Source organism: Symsagittifera roscoffensis, chromosome 9 (genome assembly GCF_963678635.1).
Source record: "Symsagittifera roscoffensis chromosome 9, txSymRosc1.1, whole genome shotgun sequence".
In the NCBI taxonomy this organism is placed as follows: domain Eukaryota; kingdom Metazoa; phylum Xenacoelomorpha; order Acoela; family Convolutidae; genus Symsagittifera; species Symsagittifera roscoffensis.
The window spans coordinates 5,120,734-5,146,141 of NC_087070.1; the positions used below are offsets into that span (position 1 = coordinate 5,120,734).

Genomic DNA, 25,408 nt, shown 5'->3' on the forward strand with positions numbered 1-25,408 from the left:
GCCGCCAAATGAGCGTTTTAATTTGTGAGTTAAGTTGGGAAAAAAATCGCAATATTACACCACGCTCAAATTCTCAAGTGTGAACAAGCAGAGATTTTTGTATTCCGCTGTGTTTTAGTTTTTACTTTTTTTGAGATTTACTCTAATTTCAAGCGAGTAACACAATCGAGTAGTTTGTTATAATAATAATTAATAATTGTAGTTCCTGCGAATCGCAGAGGAGCTATCAGTAGGCCTTAACAGTCCTGTCGAGGATATTCCATTTGTACTATCTCCTCACATTCCAGACAGTGTTATATTTTGCTGAGCGAAGCTGTTTTTTTGCGACTCAAGGCCGTTGTTTTTTGTGTCTAGAACTTTTACGTGGTACCACTATTGCAGCCAAATTTGGTGAGGTTGTGGTAGACCTGAAGCTGGAGGTCAAGTGAGAGCTTGTCCTCACACACTATCATTGCCATGGCATGGGATCGAATACACGATCTGACGATTTCAAAGGGAACGACTTACCACAGTGTTAAGTTTGTTATATAATTATTGATGGAAATTGGTCAAACTAAGAAACCTAATTTTACTATAAATTAAAGAAAATTAGTTGGGTCAGCTGCATTTAGCGCCTAGACGAGTATCTTAGTTTGCTTCTATTTAGCAAATGTACGGCTAATATATACACTGCGTACTCAACAAAATCACGCGACCCAAAAAAGTGAAAGTCCACTTCAATCATTTACTTTTTATCGTTACCCCGTCCCTTTCATTGCAACAGGCAAAATTTAGCTATTAATTTTTGGACGTCGAAAGTAGTCAACTTGAACAGCGTATTCTGGAACTGCCAATGTTGTCAAGCTTGCATTCAGCTTCTGTCCTTTTTTAAAAACCGAAGAACTAAAAATAAATTTGTCTGAGAAATTACAGAACTATTATAAGATACAATCCGAAAGAAAAGACATGCAACAAGGTCAGACGAAACTCAAACAGACATCTTTAAAATCTACATGGGTCGAATAATGCTTCATTGATTGCTAACAAAAATCTGAAAATATTTTTTCCCACGATTGAAAATGGCGAGTAACTTTCTATTCGGGTGTTAGTTATTTTTTTTTAAATCAAGTACCACAAACAATCAAGTAATGGTTTGAATGATATTTCATTTTAAACCCTTTTCAGTAGTGATTCAAAAAAAATTTTAAAAGTCTTTTCCAGTGTCGAGAGAAATAGGTTTAAGCCCTTGAGATTTATGCTTAATTCGAGCGAGTTATACGATCAAGTCCAGTTCCTTATATAAAAATTGATGGAAAATGGTCAATTAATTTTATAAAAATAATAATGTTACTTAATGACAAACTAGGTGTGGAAGCTTTACACAGAGGCAAAGCTACGCTTCGCAAACACTTGTGAGAACAAGATCAAAAAGCAGCTCTATCAAGTGAAATAAAAAATTAAAACATTACTAAAAAACAGAAACACAATTTCTGAACCTTTTTCATAAGTTTTTGTTTGTTTTTCATTTTTGCAGCTATTTGCAGTCAACTTTGTCTAATTTGCTATTTTTATACTTTCTAGTTTTCTCATCACACCAACGCAAAAAACAGCGATAGAAAAGAAAGAAAAAAAACTTTTTCTTGTATTTTTTTATGAATGTGGTCGGAACATTCTGTGCTACATGCACAGCAACCCGCTTTCCTATTTGAATTTGTATTTTTTTTTCACGGAGGTGGTAAACTTGTAGATTTTAGCGACAAGTTACAAAAATATAAAATCGAGTCTCTAAATGTCTGATCGGCCTCCGTCTTACTTCAACAAAAACTCAATCTTGAGTGAGATTACACAATCAAATACAGTTTTTAGTCATTGATGATGGTTAAATGTAGGGATGGTATCTAGTTCTCATATTCATTGAAGCCTCCTGTTCGCCTTCTGAATCAGAAGAGTAGCCATTGGTGTTACTATAGCTCAGAATTCCCGACAGAGGATGGTTCCCAACAAGTCCCTCGCGATTCAACGTAGAGGCAGATTGATCCATACTTAGATCTATCGGGTTGTCCAGTGAATTTTCATTACTCGTTCCCACTCCATTGGAATCTCCAAAGGAGAAAAACCGACCAAAAGTTGCCGGTGCAGGTTCCGAGTTAGTCACACTCGGCAGTTCGAACCCCCGCTCTTCGTCATCGTCAAACTGGTTCGTAGCCGCACATCTGAATTTCTTAATTGGAGACGCACTATCTCCATCTTGTGTGTAACTTGTGCTTCGCTTGTGAGACCTCAAATGCGTCAATTGGCGTCTTCTCTTTCGCTTCAGTCGCTTTCGTACTCTACACTTATCTCTTCCATTCGTCTTCTCTCTTTCCTGTTCACTAGCTGAACTTGTACTGGTGTAATGTTTCAGCAACTTCGGTGCAGTTGGCCTTGAAATATCATTAAAGCTGTCACTACTCGAACTATCACCACTTCTATGATGGTAGCTGGTACCGACAACGTCTATACCGCCATTGCGCTGTTCCACACAGTTCTTCATGGAGTTAACAGCACTGAGTTGTATTGGTGGTCGAACTATAGAGATCAAATTGTCTTCGCTTCTTGAGCTCGTTTGTGGCAGTGATGTATCTTCTAATTGCATGGTTGCAGTGGTTTCATTGTCCGAGGCGACCAAGTCTACAAGTGGAGGAGTGTAGAGATCCTCGCGTAGGAACACAATTGCATCCTCTTCGCTTTCACTCACCTAAATCATGACAACTGAAGTGTTAACTGACTGCATTGAAGTATTTGATAAAATTCCCGAAACTTAGCAATTCAATTCAAAATTCAACCAAATCACTTTTTCAATAGAAGTAGCCGGCTCCTGGAAAGCAGCACAGAAATATGTACTGCAAGCTTACAAATTTTTAGTATTTTCTGCGTGGTGTGATAAAAGGATCAGACGTATAACTATAACGTCGGCATATTCGATAGTCATAGTATTATAGGCAAATTGGTCAAAACTTTTGTTGCAAAAAGACTTGCAACAAAAACAAAAAATCAAAGCTTAGAAAAACTTCAAAATTTTGTTCCAGAAAACTTTTTCAATTTTTTGTGAAGTTTTTGGTTCCCAAAATGGCGCAAAAACTAATTTTAATTTCTTAATACTAAGTGCTTAACCTAGGCAGTTGTAAGCCTGCTCACTCGCATTATTCGCTCAAAATTGAAATGAAAATCTAAAATTCTTAACCAGTTTTTCTCGATACTGAGAAATCTTTTAGAAAATTTTATTGTCGTTCGAATCACGACTAAAAGGGCTTCAATTTGGTAAATCACAGTACCTGATTTTGCGTGGAAAACAAAAAAAAACTAACGCACCCAAATGCAAAGTTCCTCCACATTTTTCAAATGGTCGGAACAAAAAAAAACTTCATTACGAGGCCAAACTGAGCACTGGATAGGCACACAATTTCGTGTCTGTCTGTTCCTGGATTCCAAAAACAAGTCTTTAACATGATAAAATTTTGTCGGAACGATCAAAGGAAATGAAAAAACAAAAGAAGAACAAAGGGAGCATCGTTGTTGCGGAATCCGCTCACAATTCACAACATGCACAGTTTGGCCTCGTAATGTTTAAAATGTGTCGTTCCTTTTTGTGAATGTTGTGATTAGAGGAATTAGGAAGCTGGGTGGGAGCAGTAGTAATTAGACATTATCAACTACAGTTGTGTTAACGTAGCACTTTTTTTTGATAAAAACTAACCCAATTTGAGAAAACTGGATCAATAGGTAAATTTTCATTCCGCTGGGAAATCTAAAAAAAACAAAAGCCACTTTCGGCGTTTATATAGAGTCATTAAAGCAAGGAAACAAAAAAAACTTCAACTTCCGAATTTTGAAAAATATATATATGCACTTAAAGCACATTGAAGTCCAAGAATATTTTATGATTCAATAGGTACAGTTTTTATTCCAAATAAAAGCCATTTTCGAAACTAGAAGTCGTTCACAATTTTCACTGTAATTAAAAACTTAATTGAAAATTGACTTAAAAAGAAGTAGAAGTCAAACCACAGAAGATCAATATTAAGGTGAATAAATTTTAAGATTTTTTCCCGAAAAAAAAAACTAACAAAAATCATCACGACGTATATAAGTGTCTTCACTACGTTCATTACCACTTCATAATAAAACAAAAATAATTGGTTCTCATTTTTGCTGGCAGATTTCAAAAAAAATTAAACCCAAAAAAAAGCACTAAACTAACTCAGTGCAGCACTGTTCGAAACGAGATATTCAAAACCTAATAAAATTTAGCTCATGCTTTAGCAGCATAAACATTTACATGATCAGATAACAAATTCGCGCGTGTTACTGAGATTCGAACATAACATGCCAAAAATATATTTCTCCCATCGTATTATGAACGAGAAATCGTCAACTCCCAAGAAAACAAGAAAATCCCATGCCGACATGTATGTTAATTATTTCGATTAAAATTTTTGGATTTTCACTATTTACACTATCAGCATGTAGAACGAGCAGATAAAACAGACGAGCAGACTTAAATTACGTAAACTGTCGGTCGCAGAGAAAAATAACAAGATCACATTTAAAAAAAAGGCCCACATTTTAAACAAAAACTCAGCGAATTTTTTTTATAATGACAATGCAATTACAAACATAATCAGATTTTAGACAGTTCTTGAATCGTCATCTATCTTAAAAAAGTTTATCTGAGAAGCCATCAACGATCCATCTTTATTGATTAACATTACCTGTATTGGGAAATCAGAAGTAGTTGTTACGTTGACTTCGGCTGCGGCAAACTCAGACATGTCTGGCACTATTGCCTTCGGCCTCAAATCATCAGTCAACGCCACGATGTCATCACTATTTCCAGTCACATTGATATTATCCAAATTCCCAGCTGAAAATAAAATCGAAAGCTAACAATAATAATAATAATAAATTGTTTCCAAACGATATCTACTTACAAAGTTATTTATAAAAATTTATAAATGCAAAATAGAATCGTTTGGGAGAACACCACTGATGTCCACATTGATCGCGATTTTATTGAAAAACTTACGTAAGCAAAAACAGCCAGACAGAAAAGAGTCAATGAAGGCAAGTAGACAGAAAAAAATACTGTTTTTTGAAGAAATCGCAACTTTCGAATTTCAAAAAAAGAATGGCCTTGAAGCTCTTTGAATTTTTAGAACAATTTATGATTGACGCTTTTTAAGATAAAATTAATCCTAATTGAGAATATTGGATCAATAGGTAACACTTTTATTTTGCTGGGAAATCTGATAATTAATTTCCATTTTCGAAATTCGAAGTCGATCATGTTTTTCGAGACCTTTACAACTTTGCTGTTCGATAGGGGAGTACCTTTATTATAACAGAGGAAATAAACTGAACTTGAAAATAATTCAAAAATCAAACCGTTACATAGTAAAATTCCTGAAAAACTATTCCTGAAAGCGAAAAAAAAAATTATCGCCACCTAATAGTCCGAACCACTCTTCAAAACGGGGAACAAATTCGGTATAAAAATCTACAGAAAACAAGACAGAAAACATAGGCAAGAGACAGTTGAGAAGAACTCAATGAACTCAATCAACCAAAAAAAAATAGCAAACAGAAAGGCAAAAGTATCAAAAAAAATAACTGGCTTTTGACAATTCAGCTTTCAGAGAAAAAAATCACGATAACGATGTTCGATTTTAAAAAAAAATTATTTATAATTGAAGCTTTTTTCGAAAAAAAAAACCCAAATTAGAGAAAACTGAATCCAGAAGGCTTTTTCAAACCGCAGGGCAATCTACAAGTTGTTATCCCCTCTCAAAACTAATAAAGATTCACGTTTTTTACGTAATTTTCACTCACGTAAATCAAATTTAATCGTGATAAATAATTAGACATTTTACAATAAAAAGAAGAGCTGGTGTAGATTCTATCAACAATTAAAAATTAGCTTACCTCAATTCATATTTCAGCTACCTCAATTCAAGTGCCACATTCAAATAAAAACGAGAACACAGGCGGCGATGAAGAGGCGTCAAGAACAAAGTTTGACAAAAACTATCGCTTCAAGTTGATGGGATGGATTGAGATATCTACCATTGCCTATTATTGTCAATTATTATCACCTATAAACTTGTACATTGAAGACAAAAAAGCCTTTTTTCCAGTGAGCGCACACACCAGCCTACCTGATCATACCCTTGTTATAAGCAGAACTTCTGGGTTTGACTACTCTATTCCAAAGCGAAATTGAACCAAGTCAAGGCCCAAATAAAACAAAGCCAATCGAAGATTGGAAAAGAGTAATGAAAAAAATGAACGCAAGTAAACGTTTAAAAAAACACTGACTTTCTTGAAAAAATCTCACTTTCGAATTTCAAAGAAAAAAATAGATGCCCTTTAAGCTATTTGAATTTCTATAACAATTAATGATTGGCGCTTTTTTGATAACATGAACCCAACTTGAGAAAACTGGATCAATAGGTAAAGTTTTCATTCAGCTGGGAAATCTTAAAAACATATTCCACTTTCGAAACTAGAAATCGCCATGGTGGGTATTCACAAGTACCAAAATGATAAATCAGTCCCATTTGTACCAAAATAAAAAATCAATCGAGTTAGTACCAAAAATATTCAATTGGCCTAAGACTATTAAGCCGACTACTTTAAGCTCTTGGTTTAAGGTCGCCGGTGGGCGCGCTACGCGCGCGTCGCGGCGATAACCGGCTCTAATTTTCGTATAGAGTCCTACCCTCTGTCGGCAAGCTTGCAACACGTTGGCGCGACTGCGGCGGTCACTATTCTGCTGTTTAGTTTTCTTCTGTTTGAACAGTAGAAAATTAAAGTAATAATTCGTTGGCTCACATTTCAACCAATCAGAAATCGAGTTGAATAATTTTGGTACAAATGGGACCGACTTTTCATTTTGGTACAAATGACCGTTGGTACAAATGGTACGTCACCATCGCCATTTCCACGTTCGTATTTGGAGAATACTTTTCAGTCACTTTCAGCAGATGAATTTCAATTGAACTCAAAAAATGCATTACACCTAAGTGCATCAACATTTTAAGCCTTTTTCCTGAAAAAAAAATCAGCAAGACCTATATAAGAGTCTTCACTACTGTGACATCATCCCTTCATGATGTCATTCATTCTAATTAACCATCTGAACCGAATAGATTACATAATTCACCTTGATGTTAAAATAGAGCTGCATCATATATTTATTTAACTATGTAAACATTGATGGTAATTAATACCAATCATTGGAGATTTATACCGAGCTACGAATCAATTGAATAGAGATCAACTTAATAAACTATTCCAATCATGCTCTTACTTGCGCCGATCGACTTGCGAAATATCAGAAGCTAGGAATCGGAACCAGCATCCTTTAAAGCAAGATAGGTCTTTACCGCTCGAGACATATCTAAATAATGAATCCAATCTAAATACAATTGATAGCCAGTAGTGCTAAAATAACATTACCAATTGAACAGCTCGCATAACAGTAGACGACAGTATACCCGTATTATCCATCCGCCAGATACGGTATATTATATGGTGACTTTCGCGGGAATTTCAACTTCTGGATTCAAAACAGTCATCGGCGATTCCAAACATCATAATTTGAGCAGAAAGTGACAACACTACTTTGCTGAAGCAGAACAAAAAAAAAAAAAAACATCTTGATCAGCACAGCAATGCTCAGATGTTGGCAGCAGAGCAAAACTCAGTGAACAACTGACAGACAGGGAGAAAAAAGAAGACAACCACAACTTTTCAACATCTCCTGAGCTGACAACTTTTTCCAATCTACAAGCAGACATGTGGATTGTGACCTACAGCTTCTCTACTTCTGTCAGATGGTATGTCAAGTGAGCTACTGAAGAGGCAGAAAAGGAAGTAGATGAAAGGTTTCCAACGTCAAAACAGTTAGTTAAAAACAAACTCAAAACTCACTTGCAGTAAATTGATATTGTAACTAATAAGTTCCCCAACCAAAAAAAGCGAAGTAACGGAAATATTAGCAAACCCTGATGGAAAGAATAACCAAAATCAGAATAGCAATAGATGCATAAAGGTTCAATAATCCAAAATAAGGAAAGTCTAGCAAAATTTTCTTGTGCCCCCCTTAAATCGACTAAGTGCTGTGCTCAATCATTAACTGTATCACAAATCTGATAATCATTCAACTGTAATAAGATGGCACACGCGCAAATTTCGGTCGCACCATACGGTGGAACGGACAAAGAAGACTTCCAGCAATTCGAGCAATTGTTCCGAGGATACATCGGAGTTGCGGGAATCGCTCCTGGTCAGCAAGCGAACTTCTTGCAACTACACCTACGAGAAGCGGCACTACGATTCTACCAAACGCTGCCAGCAGCAATTCGAGCGAACGTAGAGAATAGTCTTGGCGCCCTAAGGGATCATTTCTGCAATCCCCAGCTTCAAGAAATCCATGTACTGAAATTAGAACAGCTACGTTACGATCCTAAAATCGATTCACCCGAGAACTTCTTGGTGAACTTGACAAATAAAGCGCAACGAGCGTACCCAACCCCAGATTTGCCAGCTGTCGACCCAATCGATGTTGCATTAAACGGAGCACCATTAGTAGCAGACACAGCGCGATTTCACCGAGAAACTGCACAACGACAAGAAAGAATAGATGCAGTAAATGACAATCGCAATGAACAAATTAAACGATTGTTCATAAAAGGAATGCCAAACTGGCTGCGATCAAAATTGATGGAGCAACCACAAGCAACTACTGTCCAAGAATTGTGTAATTTGACGAAGAAGCAGATCATGATCCGAGAAGTTTGCCGAAACGAAGACTACCCGGAAGACGGATTTAATGAAGTAAACGACAGAGTCTCAGAAAATTTGATCAGTGCTCTCACAAAATTGTCCACAAATCAGGAACAAATTGAGAAGCAGATCAACGAAATGAGATCACAAATAACTGAGCAGTCAAAGAAACAATTGAATCCGCCTTCTCATCAAAACAAGAACAACGCAAACCAAAACAGTCAGTGCAGTGGTAACCAAAACCAAAATAATTGGCCTGGACAGCAGCAAAGTGGCAGGAAAGGAAAAAACAGATCTAACTGGCAAAATCATTTTGGATTTAACAATAATCAGACTAATTTCCAAAATATGGGACCAATTGCACCTCAGCAATATCCACCATGGTATCAATACCAACAGTACCCAAATATGCAGCAAAATCAGTCGATGGTGCAGATTCAACCAGCACAGGTACAGCAAAACGCGAACTACCTGCAACCACAACAACATCAATTCAATGGAACTCAGACAGCGCAAGCTGACATTCAACTTCCATCTGGATCTTTCGAACCAATGGTTCGAGCATCAGCCAAATTCTGTGACATTTGTGGTAAATTCAACCATACGGCAAGCCAATGCTGGTGGAGACAAAAACCACAAGGACACGGTCAATCATTTCCGTTTCAGAATCAGCCAAAAAACTAATCAAGCCACCGAGTCAGTCCCCCAAATCATTTCAATCATCTAAATCATCAAAACCGTCAATTCCACCTGATGAGATAATCAACCTTTACGCAGTAATTCCTGCGGAAGGAACAGTTTTGACGTACACAAAATTACGATTCTCATCGGGATTACAAAGAAGAGCCCTGGTTGATACAGGAGCCTGCGCAAATGTCATCAAAACAGACATTTGACGACTTAAAAGATGAAAAATCTTTATACCGCCCTCTTAAAATAAGTGAATCAAAACTTAAGAGAGTAAGAATGGCAGGAGGACAACTCGTGCCAATTGAAACAGAAGTAACACTGGAATTTAAATTGGCAGACATGACATTTGTAGAATCTTTTCTCGTTCTACATGCAGCCAACTCAATAATTCTAGGAAACCCTTTCTACAAAAAACACCACATTCATATCTGTGCCAAGTATAATTTACTTCATTTCCCAGATTTGACTCTGCAAATCAACGAAATAAAACCTCCAAACGAGCCTAGAAGAATTAATCGAGTGAAAAAATTCCCGTTAATTCTAACAAAACGTCAAACAATAGCTCCGCATCAAACCATTCTGGTGGAATGTCATTTAAAGGACGCATGCCGGGACATGGCAAAAACAACCGGAATCGTAATGCCATCGAAAGAATTTGAAGAAAATTGCGAAATTGCATTCACTTCCTCAATTAGTGAAGTTCTGACAAATAACCTGCTATACATCACAGCCTTTAACATCACTGATCATCATGTTACATTGCCTTTCAAAACCGAAATTGGAAAATTTTCAAATCTGACTCTAACTGAAGCAGAAAATCTAATACCAATTGATGCAGAAATGCTTGCTTTTGCAAAAATGAATAATCCAGACGATATTGAAATGGGCATTAACGAGCTAATTCAGCAACATTGTGATAATCAGCAGTCTCAACAGCAACGTCAACCTGAGTATGAAAAATTTTGGTTTCCTACTCCTGAAACATGTCAAAACCCTGTATTACTTCCACAAATCCAACGTGACATTTACGACCAAATTCTTCATTTTCAAGGTCTTGAAAAAATTGAACCAAAAATGAACTTTCAAGATCGATTGACATTTATCAAGAATTTTAAGTGGGAGAACTCGGTATTGACACATGACCAAAGGTCAAAAGTAGAAGATTTGCTTGTTGAATTTTCGGACATCTTCGCCAAACATAGATTTGATGTTGGTTACAATTCCGACCTCAAAATCAAACTGAAACCGGAACACACACGACCTTTGTACACACAAGGCCCACCTACGCCGATACATTTGCGACAAGAATTGACAGTGGAACTTGCCCTAATGCACTATTATGGACTTATAACAACATTGTCACATTCAAAATATAGCAGTCCATTGTTTGCACATCGAAAACCATCTGGTAAATTGCGGATGTTGATTGACCTCAGAAGAATAAATCATTCACTGAAGAATGACTATATCAACAGCAACTTTCCGATCTCAAACATGACAGATGCATCAAACCACTTCGCAGGAAAGAGCTTGTTTACCAAACTTGATTGTTCGCAAGCATACCACTGTGTGCAAATGGCAGATGACCTTTCAGTTCAACTTTTGGCATTTAATTTCGGTTCACGAACTTATGCATACAAATGCCTAGCTCAAGGTCTAAGCAAATCAGTCACGGGCTTTAGTTCATTCATACGGCACTATCTTGACCCATGCTTAGCAGCCGACTTATGTACACAGTTCATGGATGACATAGGAAGTGCAGTGAATAATTTTGATGAACTAATACCGACCCTCTCAAAAATTTTCGAATGTGTAAGGAAATCGGGATTAAAATTATCACCGAACAAATGTGAAATAGGAACACAACGAATGAAATTCCTTGGTAATATAATTACACCAGCAGGAATATCACCTGAACAAGAGAAAATTTCGACGTTCCTTAAGAAAATTAAAATGCCGCAAACTGTAAAACAAGTTAAAAGACTAATCGGATTTGTTCAATTCTTCCGGAATTATATGCCAAGCTTAGGTGAAAAACTGATACCTTTCTATCGCCTACTCAGAAAAGATATAGCATTTCAAACAAATGAAGAGCATCAGAAAAGTCTCGAAGTGCTAAAACATGATCTAATTCAGGCAACGGACATAACGCTCCGCTTACCAAAACCAGGATTACAATATGTAATACTATGTGATGCAAGCTATCATGGAACAGGTTTCGTGCTAATGGTTGAAGACTATGTGAAAACTGACAACAAAGGTGAAATGAAAACGTATGCACCAGTGTCATTTGGTTCAAGACTCTTCAACACAGCACAACTGAAGTTCTCCATCTACTATAAAGAGTTCTTAGCACTATATTTTGCCCTCGATCATTTTTCTCATTTCATCTGGGGATCATCAAAACCAGTGATAATACTGACTGACAATCGAAGCTTAACACAATTTTTCCAAGCGAAGACTATTCCACCCTCGGTTTGGAATTTCTTGGACCGCGTCATGTCATTCAACATCATTATCGCTCATATACCTGGAAAAGCAAACTATGCAGCAGATTTTTTGTCACGAATGCAAACTGACCCATCAGCTTCATTGTCACTGAAATTGACGGACAAAATACCAGTGCGTGAGATACAAATCGACACGACAGCGAAACTACCGGATGCATCTCTCAACCTGATCCACTCAATGGATGATGCATTTCCTGAAAAGAAGAAGATCGACGACAACCTCAGAGCACAACTGCTTGAACTCGGACTGTATGAAAACGTCATGAGAGAGCTAAGCTCACAGGAAGCTAGTGCAACCATTCAACCACAAAACTTTGTCCGAATAACGAGACCAATCATCGCAGCAGTACAACACCCTGATCCTGCTGATGCTTTCAGTGACCTGAATATGAGTCACGAAGTACTCGACTTGAAAAATGAACAAGACAAAGATAATGATATAGTAGAAGTTAAGGATTGGAAACGAAACGAACAAGTTCCCAATCTGACATACGAAAATAGCCGCAAGAAAAAATATGCTAAACAATTCAATAGACTGATAATCGACGACGAAGTACTGTATCGAAACTTCTACGATGACACGGGACACGTAAAACATAAGCAATACTGCCTACCAAAACATCTTTGGAACGAGGTCGTGTACCGACTACACAACTCGCGAACCGGTGGACATCTGGGAATGACAAGGACCACAGAAGAGTTCAGAAAACGATTCTACCTTCCAGGATTCACCGAATTTTTAACTAACACAATCAAAAATTGCTTAACATACTTGCAACTCAAAAGAGCATCTGCAAAATATCAAATTCCGCCATTGCAACCAATCTCGTCATTGCAATGTTTTCCTGGAGACATGATGCAAATCGATATCGTTGGACCACTGAAGTCACCAGTGTACAAATTTGTATTAACTGGAATCGATGTCTTCTCGAAATACTTGTTTGCAGCACCATTGACAAACGCTAGCGCTGATACAGTAGCAAGGGAACTCACGAAAATATTTTTCATGCACAGCTACATACCGAAAAAGATCATAGCAGATCTCGGAACGACATTCACGTCAGAACTAATGCATGAATTGACAACTCTATTAGAAGTTCAAATCAACCACGCAACGCTGAAACATCCACAATCAATTGGTCTTGTCGAGCGATCTCATGGACCTCTAAAAAGGATCTTGAAGCTGAATACTAATGAACAATGGTCAGACTGGCACAAATATGTCCCATTGGCAACATTCATTCACAATACGTCGTACTCTTCATCAATTGGATGCTGCCCTAGCTCCATTTTTCATGGAAGAGAACCAACAAAACCACTTGATCTTCGCTTTTCGACGAAAGCAATGGAATCAGTAACAGCAGAATCAGACTTCGTTACGGCAATGCAAGACGCGATGCTAGAAAAGTTCAAAGAAACAAAAAAGAACTTGATTTCTTCGTACCACAAGTATCGAGGATATTACGATCAAAAGGCACTTGCGCAGCCTCTCACAGTCGAATCATTTTGTTTACTACTAAATCCTCTGCTGACTACACAGTCAGACTTTGGAAGCAAATCAATGCAAGTCTGGATACCCCTGTACAGAGTTGAGAAAGTGTTAACAAATTCGAACTATATAATTCGGAAAGTTGGAACTAACTACACCCAATGTGTGCACCGAATTCGTCTCAGACCAGTTGATCCACAGCATCAACCAGAAGATCTCAATCCAATAGATCCAACGAAGTTTCAAACGGATCCTTCACTCGGAAAATACCGAAGCGAACCAGGACTTTTCGACGAAAACTTGCCGAAACTCTTAGATGAGATCCAACCTGATAATCCTGACGAAACCGATCAACCAGCCGCACCAGCTAGAATCAGACTATCAGTGCCCTTTGGAGCGCCAGCAGTTGCAGCAGCACCTGCACCGATGCCAATTCCAGCAGCACCAATAGTGGTACCATTACCGGTCCCAGTACCAGTAATACCACCACCGCCGGATCCACCCCCAATCCCAGGAGCAGTACATGTGCATGAATTACCACTCGCTGAACTACCAGCAGCGCCACCAATGGATATCATTGATGAACAGGTCACTGACAGATTAACCAGCAACAACTCTGATCCTGAGGGATACAACCTCGACGAATTGTTTCGCGAACCACAGCCAGTTGTCAGACGAAAAGCAGCAGCTGAAGCTAGAGACCGAATTCACGCCCAAATTCGGTTTAGTAATGATGTTCGATATCACCCAATACCCAGCCGCCCAAAACAACCGCGAAAGTATGGACTCCGAACCGTTGACGGACACGAAGTGGCCCCAGTTACATTCATTCCACGATCAACGCAAGAGGACAATAAAGCAAACATACGAAAGAAAGCGGAGGCGGCGAATGAAGACTTTCCTTCACGGGATTCGAAAAGGAACATTATTATGGACAGCGTTAAACGAGCGAAACAATTCACTAAACAAAAAGATGGACCTGGAAGCAGCAAAGACTCGGTAAATGCAATATATGAACCAAATATCTTTGTGGGATCAGGTGATGTCCTACAGTTCCCTGGCTCTATAGCTCACTGCGTCTCAAGTGACTTTCAAATGGCAAAAGGAGTAGCACAGCAGATCAGCAGCGCCTACCCATGCATCAAACCAACCCTAAAAAGCATTGAAACACCGATAGTTGGATCATCAGTTTCAGTTTCTTTGCCTTGGGAAAACAAGTCAATTTTCAATTTAGTCACAAAACCACAATTTTTTGACAAGCCAACATACTACGATTTGTCAAGAAGCCTCAACTGCATGAAGCAGCAGCTACTGCAGAAGGGAATAAACGCTATAGCCATGCCGAAAATCGGATGTGGACTCGACAAATTGAAAGAAAGCAGAGTTTTCAGCCTAATTTGCGACATTTTCGAAAAAACGAACATCAAAATCTTTATTTATGTGTGACGAAAAATCACGATATCAGCTAGTAACGTTCATGCATGCATTCTTAACAATGTAAGCTCCAAAACCACCCAATCGATACAATTGAAGTCACGAAAAAACCAAAATAAAACAGAAAAAGTATAAAATTTCGAGAAAACTCTCATTTCCTCAAGTTGAGCTTTTCTGAAAAACTGACACCCAAGTCGAAATATACGTAATGCAACCGCTTTGAACCCGTGGAATACCTTCAAGGCCCAACTAGGACTCAGGCAGGAAGTCGGCTCACTAGGAGAAGTCAACTTCGCGAGATCTCGAAAAATCCACCTGTTGCCCATGTTTAAGCATTACGAATAAAAAGTTTCTGCTCCCCCCAAAAATTTTAGCTAACGAAGAACCAATTTTTTTGGGCTCAGTGATCATTAGACGACCAATGAGGAACAGGCAGGAAGTCGGCTCACTAGGAGAAGTCAACTTCGCGAGATCTCGAAAAATCCACCTGTTGCCCATGTTTAAGCATTACGAATAAAAAGTTTCTGCTCCCCCCAAAAATTTTAGCTAACGAAGAACCAATTTTTTTTGGGCTCAGTGATCATTAGACGACCAATGAGGAACAGGCAGGAAGTCGGCTCACTAGGAGAAGTCAACTTCGCGAGATCTCGAAAAATCCACCTGTTGCCCATGTTTAAGCATTACGAATAAAAAGTTTCTGCTCCCCCCAAAAATTTTAGCTAACGAAGAACCAATTTTTTTGGGCGCAGTAATCATTAGACCACCAATAAGGAACAGGCAGGAAGTCAGTCCACTAGCAGATCACAACTTCATGAAGATCTCGAAAAATCCACCTGTTGCCAACGTTTAAACATTACGAATAAAAAGATTCTGCTCCCCCCAAAAATATTAGCTAGAGAAGAAAGAAATTTTTTGGGCTCAGTAATCATTAGACCACCAATAAGGAACAGGCAGGAAGTCGATCCACTAGCAGATCAAAATTTGGAGAAATACATCAACTTACACTATTCCCATGTATTATGATAGGCAAAACAAGAAAAAATATAAAATTCGAGGGATATCTTCGCAGAAATTCAGAAAGAAAGCGTTCAAATGAGCCAACAAACATCCAATGTGCTTGTTAGGCAACCCTAAAAGGTTGTCAGTGATACTGAAGAACAACACGCGAATCTTGAATGCCAAGAAGATATCAAAAAAAAGATAAACGAAATTAATAGAAAAAAAAAAAAAAGTAATTTATCAACTACTCTAACTGACGCCAAATTTTGCTCAGGCGAACCAGCAAATTGTCTGAATAGCCTATAGGAGTGAAGTGCAGCTACAGTAGAAGAAAAGAACTGAAAAAAAAAACAAAAAGCCAGACACTACACACAATACGATGATCGCGATCAATGCAAAAACATCGTAGAAATGTGTAATTTTGACTTTTTCAAAGAAAAAAGTCGATCACCTTCATTCAGGGAGTAAGGCCAATAAAGGCACAAAACGCCCATACGATGAAGACCAGAAGACTTCTGAAAAATAGACAACGAACAGTAAATGAAATATCAACCTTTTAGCAAGTAATATAAAGTACTAATTGCTAAGCTAGTCGAAAATTTTCAAAAGAAATCGTGAAGAAATCAACAAAACATATCACTGTTAAGTTGTTGATAATCAATTCACAATCTATGAGGCAGCGATTGGAACCACACCGCCTCATATCAAAAAGACTTCAGCATCAAACGAGCACAAAAAGAATGAAAGGCAACAACGAACGAAGACAGCGATATCAAAAATTAAAACGAAACGACGACCAAAACTATTCAGCTACTCCACACGACAGTTCTTGCCGTGTAAATTTAGTTACAGTTGACAAATGAATACATCATGATATCATTAATTTATTCTTATCATCTATCACTTTAACTCCCATACCCCGACTCAAGGTGGCTTGCTTAAAAATTATCTCCCATTTAAGTTTAAAATAATTTATCTTCTCTCGTTTTATAAATTGAATTAATAAACTGTGCTTCTAATATTATGAGTTTATTAAATTATTGCGATATAACTTTTGATAGACCCATACCATATTGATACTTGTACATATTCTTAATCAAAGCAGTCTTAAATTATTATGTGAATTATTGTAAATGTATCTGATGAAACACTTCAACCACCCGGGAAGACTTCTTCTTGTGAGGTTGTGTGACATCATCCCTTCATGATGTCATTCATTCTAATTAACCATCTGAACCGAATAGATTACATAATTCACCTTGATGTTAAAATAGAGCTGCATCATATATTTATTTAACTATGTAAACATTGATGGTAATTAATACCAATCATTGGAGATTTATACCGAGCTACGAATCAATTGAATAGAGATCAACTTAATAAACTATTCCAATCATGCTCTTACTTGCGCCGATCGACTTGCGAAATATCAGAAGCTAGGAATCGGAACCAGCATCCTTTAAAGCAAGATAGGTCTTTACCGCTCGAGACATATCTAAATAATGAATCCAATCTAAATACAATTGATAGCCAGTAGTGCTAAAATAACATTACCAATTGAACAGCTCGCATAACAGTAGACGACAGTATACCCGTATTATCCATCCGCCAGATACGGTATATTATAACTACGTTCATTACTGTTAATAGTATCTGACTCAACCAGGTAATTCTAGCGCATATTCTAACCTATCTATTTAATTAAAGAAATGAACTGAAACTTAAAAAGAAATCAAAACTCAAACTGCGAAAAATGCATTTGATCCTGAACAGATTTTAAGGCTCTTCCTGAAAAAAAACTAAGAACAGTTCATCGCGACCTATATAAGAGTCTGAAATACGTTCATCTACTCTTGAAAAACTCCAACTTTGGGTTTTCAAACAAAAAACATTTGGCTTTGAAGCTCTTTGAACTTCAACCGAAATTTATAATTGGGACTTTAGATAAAAATTACACCAATTTGAGAAAATTTGATTATAAGGAAAACTTTATATTCCGCAGCGAAAACTAACAATCAAATTCCACTTTCAAAACTAAAAATCCACAATTACAGCGCCATTTCAGCTTTTATAATAGGAAAGCGAATTTTGCTAGCAAAAGAACTTGAATTGAACTCAAAAAATGCATATACACCGTTAGCGCATTCATGAGCATTTATAAATATCAATGATATTGCTTTATTATTAGAACATTTTAAGACTTTTCCCGACAAAAAATCATCACGACCTATAAATGAGTCTGAACTGCGTTCATCGACTCTTAAACAGAGATGCGTTAATAATAAGCGAAGGCATTGCTAATAACGCTCAGTGGTTCTCTGAATAAACAGAGTCGCGCGGCCACAAAGTTGCAGAAACAAATGCATCTGGATTCGTGGTTCCAACGAACACACGTCGACCAGAAAAACTGACAACACTGAACACACCTGATATTAGCTAAGCAGCATCAGATCTTGCGATCTTTAAATAATAGTACTGTGGCAACATACTGCGATCAGTTCATTCAGCTATCATTGAGGAAAATCATCTGATTTATTTTTCTTAATATAGAAGAGGTTGGTTTGACTATGAATGTCAAAGTTAAAAGTCGGACTTGGTAAACTTGAGCGGAAAATGACAAAGCATTTCGAAACAGCATTGCGTAAATCAAACAATACACTCCCCCAACTCTGACCCGGTAGCCAATACCTACTATATTAGATTGATCAAATAATGTACCGGACACCTGCCCAAAATTATATAAAATGACACACCAGCGACCAAAAATTTAAATGCCGGTCAGACCCTGACTCTTTGCAATCTGGAGAGTGAGGGAGTTAATGGACAATCATGGAAAAGCTGCCCAGCATCCTCATTTATCACATACCCTCACACTAACTAAAACCCGGAATGAAGTATCAAGCAAATCTACGCACCCGGAAATTCCTGTGCCCTCGAATTGGTTTTACAATCTACGTCCCCCTCCCTTGAGAATGCTAGATAGATACGAAGCCTAATCAATAGCACAAAGACGCTAACTGGAAAATTGGGTACCCTTCTACGTCGGTTTTGTCGCTAGAGACCCTGAGGTAACTGCAGCAATACAGTGACGAGACGACATCACCATTGCCAAGCATCAACGAAACTATACTCCCTAAACTTTTCTTTCTCTCAAACAATGATATTTCTAATTCAACCGGAAGCTCGAAAAAATCAGACCACCTAAAACAACAGAAAAACAACATGGAAATCAACCATAACGTCCTTGAAAATCCACGTTTTGAGTGAGGACTCGCGAATTAAAACGAACGTAAAACTACAACAAACTAACAGAAAGTCGAAAAAGTATAAATACCCACAAGAAAATGAAAAAACGTATTTCTCAAATTTCGGAGAAAAAATAGTCTGAAAAACAGAAAAATAGATAGTTGGAAAGGTGTTAGATGTTAGATTCCTTTTAAACTCTTTGAAATTCTAGAACAACTTATGATTGGCACTTTTTTGATTACATTAAGCCAACTTGAGAAAACCGGATTAATTGGAAGTTTTTAATCTGCCGGAAATCTAAATATTAAATTCCATTATCAAAACTAGAAATAGTTCACGTTTTTTTGTTCATACTATTTACGCTACTCTCAGCAGATAAACTTCAATTGAACTCAAAAAGTGCTGATATATCTAAGTGCATTCATAAATGCATTAACATGTATGAATGCACAACTGTAGTTATTAGAGCATTTTAGGACTTTTTTCTTTAAAAAAAAAACAAAAAATCACCAAGTCCTATAAAAGAACCTTCACTTAGTTCAATTCTCTCAAACGGACGTACGATAGTCCGAAACAGCACTAAAATTCAAGTTGCAAAAAAACATCAGGTCCCGGCCGGATTCAAACCGCAGACCTTTGCCGTTTCAAGCAGATGTGTAAACTCTACGCCAGATGCGAATTCAAAATAAAGGAAGCATATGAGGTAGTCCAGGCCCCAGGAGATGAGCCCAATGAACAAAATTATTTACGGGGAAAACGCTTAGTACCCGATTGCAATATCCTTGTTTATCGCACGGGTAACAATTCTAACCGTATTTGAGAAACCGGGATCAAAAGATATATAATTTATATTCCGCTAAAAATCTGTAAATTCAAACCGCGAAAAATCAGATTTGAGCGTGAACATCTAAGACTTCTGTTTCTTCACTTGGTTCATTGATGCTTAATAAACCTTACGTTTACGTATGACATTAGCTGCTTGACAACTAAAAAACCGTGTTGTGGTAAATGATACCGACATGCGGCTGGTACAAGCTTTACAGAATTAATCATTTTAAACACTTCAGCTCGAGGACTGTTCCGAACCACTTGCCCTTGTAAACCTGATCTTAAACTCAAAAAAACTTAGATGTTAACTTGATTCTTTGTTGCCAACCACTATCGAGCATTTTCACCGGGTGCTAAGCAAATTTAATCCAAATTAAACGTTAAGGGGAGAGATGGGGGAGGATGTTAGCTTGATCCACTAACAGATCTCGCTTGTACCAAAAGTAACGTGTTCTGTGAACAAATATAGAAGCATTATTTCAACTGAATGTGAATTGCTTGGAAGAAGCGCAGATCTTAAATTCCTTCATAGCACAAAAATTTCAATTGAGAGGCACACAAATGATCAAAATTATTTTCCCCGCAAAAAAAAACATTAGCAATCTACCTGCTGAGACGACTTGCATATCCTCACAGTCTAAATCTAGCACCGAAGTGTCGCCAGTCGCTTCATTCTGGCGACTACTACTCGTTCCTGACTGATCCACAGATGAAGTGATATTAGGCTTCGATTCTATCTTAGCCGATACTTCCGACTTCATACCAGTTCTCATTGTCACGTCATCATTAGCATTCGTCTCCGTCTTGATCAGTTCCGAGGTACTTGTTACTTGGTGTTCTGATTTCACAGCAGATATGGCCTGAGTTTCATTCTGAAATATTTTGTCAAGACTCAAGAAGTCAGAGCAATACCAATACTTTGAGGAACAAAAACTTCGCCACGAGCACCTTCTCATAATGCTGAACCGATTTGAATCAAAAGCTTTAAAAAAACATGTTTATGTAGTCAAAATGGTGGCTGCTCGTAGAAATATTACATATTAGGGCCATTTTGTCATAATTCTTCATTTAGAAATATAACACTCACATCTTCAGCGTCTTGTTTGACTTCCACTCTCGGTCTGGGTACATTATCGGTTGCGACAACTGAAGAGACTCGGCCCATCGTCACCACAGCTTCAATTCCTCTCGAGGTCAGACTGTCATCCATCACCTGATGAATGTCGGTCGAGTCCAACGTCAACATATTCGAATCCTGAACGACGTCCACATTTTCCTGTTTAGTCGCACTTCTAATTTCCTCCATATTTGTCGTAGTTTGCCCTCTCGAATGTGACATGGACGACTCACGTGACCTGCTATTCGATGTGCGACTGGATCTAGCCTTACCAATTCTAGTTCTAAACTTGCCCGAGCCCCGAACCGGTGACCTATCGCGCTTAACAGTTACTCCAGTTTCGTCAGCGTTAATGGCCACAGATTTGATCCTCTTTGCAAAATCTGTTTCGATGTCATCCTCGTCACTCGAAATAACTCTCGCTGAAAGAGTACTTCTGGACCCATGGCGGCGCCACTTGGACGCGCGGCTATTATCTCTTCTTCCCGATAACCCCGAGGACGTTCCGGCACTGGTTCCCGGGAGCATTTCTGAGTTATTGTTGGTGCTAGTCGAACGAACGGGGTCTATTACGTCCTCGTCATCAGATAGAACAATCAGCTGAGGTGTGATACTTGACCGTGCTCTTGCACATGTGTGCGAGGACGAGGCCGGAGCGAATGAGGAACTGAAGGTGCTTCGTGATGACACAAGCGCACCAGAGGTGCTGCTGATCACTTGAATCTCTTCTGCACTCCACTGCTCTATGTCATCATTTGTTATCTAAATATGTTTTTCCGACTAAACCCAACCACACAACGGAACGTGAAAGTTGAACATGGAATGACCCAAAGAGACTAATTTTTATGTTAAGTCAAGAGAAACTACCACCTCTGTAACATTCAACTGGCACAAAAAGGTATAACAACTTATTCTCCGACAATGTCAAGTCTAAAATATCTCCTGGATCATCGCTCGGTGCACAAAAATTTTTAATTTAAGCTTTCCAATAATTTTTTCTCACCTCAGTGGCAATTTTTTCAGCAGCTCCATCAATTCCATACATCGCATGTCTATCGTACTCATCGACTGCAAACGGACTCCTCGCAAAAGACTTCAACTCGTGGATGAAATGAGAAGTTCGGGATCCCAACTTGCCAACCAGGCCCGAGTAAAACTGTCGTGAGTCGATGTCAACTGTTCTCAGAAGCCTCAACAGTTGTCCGAGGGTCGAGCTCAGTTCCCTCTTGTCCACCAAAACAGACAACTCGCGGTTCGCCCATTGCATGATTCTTAAAATCAACTACTCGAATCTTGTATCCCATATACCAACATAGGCGCTACGCGCAATACACCGAAGGCAAAGAAACTGAAGCAAAAACCAAACAACTTGAACAACTAATAATTTAAGAATAACAGTTCTAGAACAAAAAATCGTACTAATACATGTATACACCAAAATTTTGCTATATCGAGAAAGAGCCTGAAATAACAGTTCTAGAACTAAAAATCGTACTAACACATGTATAGGTCAAATTTTTGATATATCAACGAAGATCATAAAATAACACTTCTAGAACTAAAAATCGTACTAACACATGTATACACCAAAATTTCTCATGAACAAATAACCAAACAAACAGACCCATAATATAAATAAATGAAAATAAATAAATTAAATAAATACACACGCAGAAATAATAAAAGCAAAACTAAATGAAAGAAAGAATAATTAAATAAATAAACAAAACACGTGATAAAAATAAACAAAAATAAATATGTACATACATAAATTATAAATAAATATAAGCAAACTAAACATAATTAAATAAATAGAAGAACAGATAATTAAATAAATAAAGATGAACAAATAAAGAAACAAACATACGCAATCACGTGACATAGCGCGATATAGTCCAGCCCACATGATAATTGATAACTGTGGACGTTATTTGTCGACACTTGACAACATTAAAAAAAAAACCCGTTACACGATACCATAACACCTTGACTAAAGTCTTCGGTGTAATAAAGTGGTTTGATACTAAATTTGTTCTTCCATTCACAGCAAACTTGCAGCAAATTCTAACTTACAGATATAGTTTTTTAAAAATAGAGGTGTTTTTTTTCAGATAAATGAGAACAGTTCCAAGCTCTAGTTTATTGTCCTTGTATATCAGTGTATGTAATTATGGTGTTATATGTTACCTCGTGATGCTAGCCGGTCTCTCCTGCATAAATTGGAGACTGATGTCTCTGAAATGGTTCGAGTTGTAGTGTCGCACTTTAAATCCGTGGTGGTAAATCAATCTGCGTCCCTGGAGGGTCAACCTTCTCCGGTCAGTGACACCTCGCAACATATCGGGTACGTTAGACATCGTCATGTCAACGCCAGCACTAGATCCAGCACCTACACTATTGATTGCGTCAAAAATTGACTGTGAAATGGTCGAACTCCTCGCTGAAAAACAATTATCAGCGATTATGACAATTATGATGGTTTTCTTTTTCTCAGTTCCAGATTAGCTGGCAAGAAAAATTTATACATTCTCTTTTCATTTTCCTCTTTAATGTTACTTTCTGTTTGCATTGTAATCAAACTGAATTTTTCTTGACTTCTGATTATGTCTTCTGAGGAAAACGTTTAACTGAAGTAATATTGAAACGAGTTTTATGTGAAACCAATTAATTATTCAATCTTGTCGCCGCACAATCAATTACACCAAAAACTTACATCTAATATAATAATAAAATGGATAATCACTTCAGGTATTCCATGTGAGGTAGGCTTACCGGGAAAGCTATCGCTACTACTCGAAACAACAGCAGTAGGCTCTATTGGAACCACCAAACTTGAGGGATCTACGAGCCTCCGATGATTGGGGCGAAAAGATCCAACTGAAATTGAGATATTGGGCGTGTGGGTCGTTATTCGCACCGAGCCGGAATGCTGGTCTGTGAATGGAGCGAAAAAAGCACTGGAGCTGGATCCAGCTGTATCGGGAACTGAGAAGAGAGGGTGGTTTGTACTTCTTCGTCGGTTAAACATCAACGACGGACTCATAAACGGCACGTGTATATCATGTGGATGAAGGGATTGTCCTGCGAAAGAACAGCTATTGTTATACGAACTATTAAAAAGCAATTGCTCAATTCAGAGAATACTCACGCGTGAATGGCGCAAGCATGGACCCCATGTCTTCTCCGAGTAACCGATTAACAGGTTGCACATGTTCAATTTTAAAATCTCGATTAGATTTTATGTCATGGTGGATTTTATCGAACGGCGACTTACACAGAGGACAAATATTATTTATACGAGACCATTCATTGATGCAAGGATAGCAGAATGAGTGAAAACATGGGTCACATACAGCCAGGTTCCGGAGAACATCTAAACATATCGAGCATGTTTCTCCACTTCTAGGGGACTGCCGCTCAGCAACACCCACTGATGTCCTTTGCGAATCATCCAAGCTCACTATCGAAGCATTGATGTTTTCACTCGAATTTAAGCTCTCATTCGTGGTATCCGAAATTTCAATAGTTGGGATGGCCCCATCATCTGCCTCATCGGCCATCACTGAGCAGCCTTGATTTCTGCTACTATTTTACCTGATCTGAAAATCGAGCTAGAACTTTGAACTTAAAACATTGTATAACGCAGGCAATGAAGCTGAATTAATAAACCAACTAGCACAAAAATCGAAAACAGAAGACAATTATTGTCGAAATCAATAAATTTACACACGAAAGATTAAATATCACGGTTTTACAAAGATGCAACGCGATCAAAGTTCGGTTCAAGCCAAAACAGGTAATTTATCACTATTTGTGTTTAGCCATTGCATTTGCTAGTTGGATTTGTAATTCCTCAATTTTCAATTTCTCAGAATTGAAAATTTCAATTTGAACGGATAAAAATGAGCAAACAAAAACAGCTTTTACGAGCTTTAAGCTAGTCTATTACGACGTTTTAACGTCTGTAAATCATTTATTAACTGTCTTATTAGCTTAACGATGGACATCTTCTACGTAACAAAATATTTTTAGCGAAGAAGATAGGGCACTTCAATTACTCTAGAAAAGTCTACGCATTATTACAGTAAAGTGTAATAAAAATTAGTTCAGGTTTCCAGATTAGTTGCTTAACTAGTATTTAATAAAATCAGTTAAATGATCAAAATTATAAGAAATTTAAAATGTTAATTCAAACGTTTTCGCACATTTTGTGCAGCATCAGGATTAAAAATTTTCACAATATTTACAAAACGATCAAAGATCTCATAAGAGAAACATGTCTAAAAAGGC

The 25,408-nt window shown here is 37.8% G+C and overlaps 2 protein-coding genes across 2 annotated transcripts in view; both read right to left on the minus strand.

Annotated features, from left to right (window-relative positions):
• The window catches only part of LOC134854483 (uncharacterized), a 562,741-nt gene that overhangs the window by 255,127 nt on the left and 282,206 nt on the right, over positions 1–25,408 (minus strand). The window lies entirely within an intron of this gene.
• On the minus strand, positions 1,228–24,714 carry LOC134854272 (uncharacterized). The gene is made up of 8 exons (XM_063870465.1): positions 24,267–24,714; positions 23,891–24,199; positions 23,306–23,558; positions 22,122–22,389; positions 21,089–21,880; positions 20,609–20,873; positions 4,731–4,882; positions 1,228–2,716 (listed from the first exon to the last, which is right to left on the minus strand). The coding sequence occupies exons 1-8, from the start codon at positions 24,676–24,678 to the stop codon at positions 1,859–1,861; spliced, it is 3,309 nt and encodes a 1,102-aa protein (XP_063726535.1). The 5' UTR covers positions 24,679–24,714; the 3' UTR covers positions 1,228–1,858.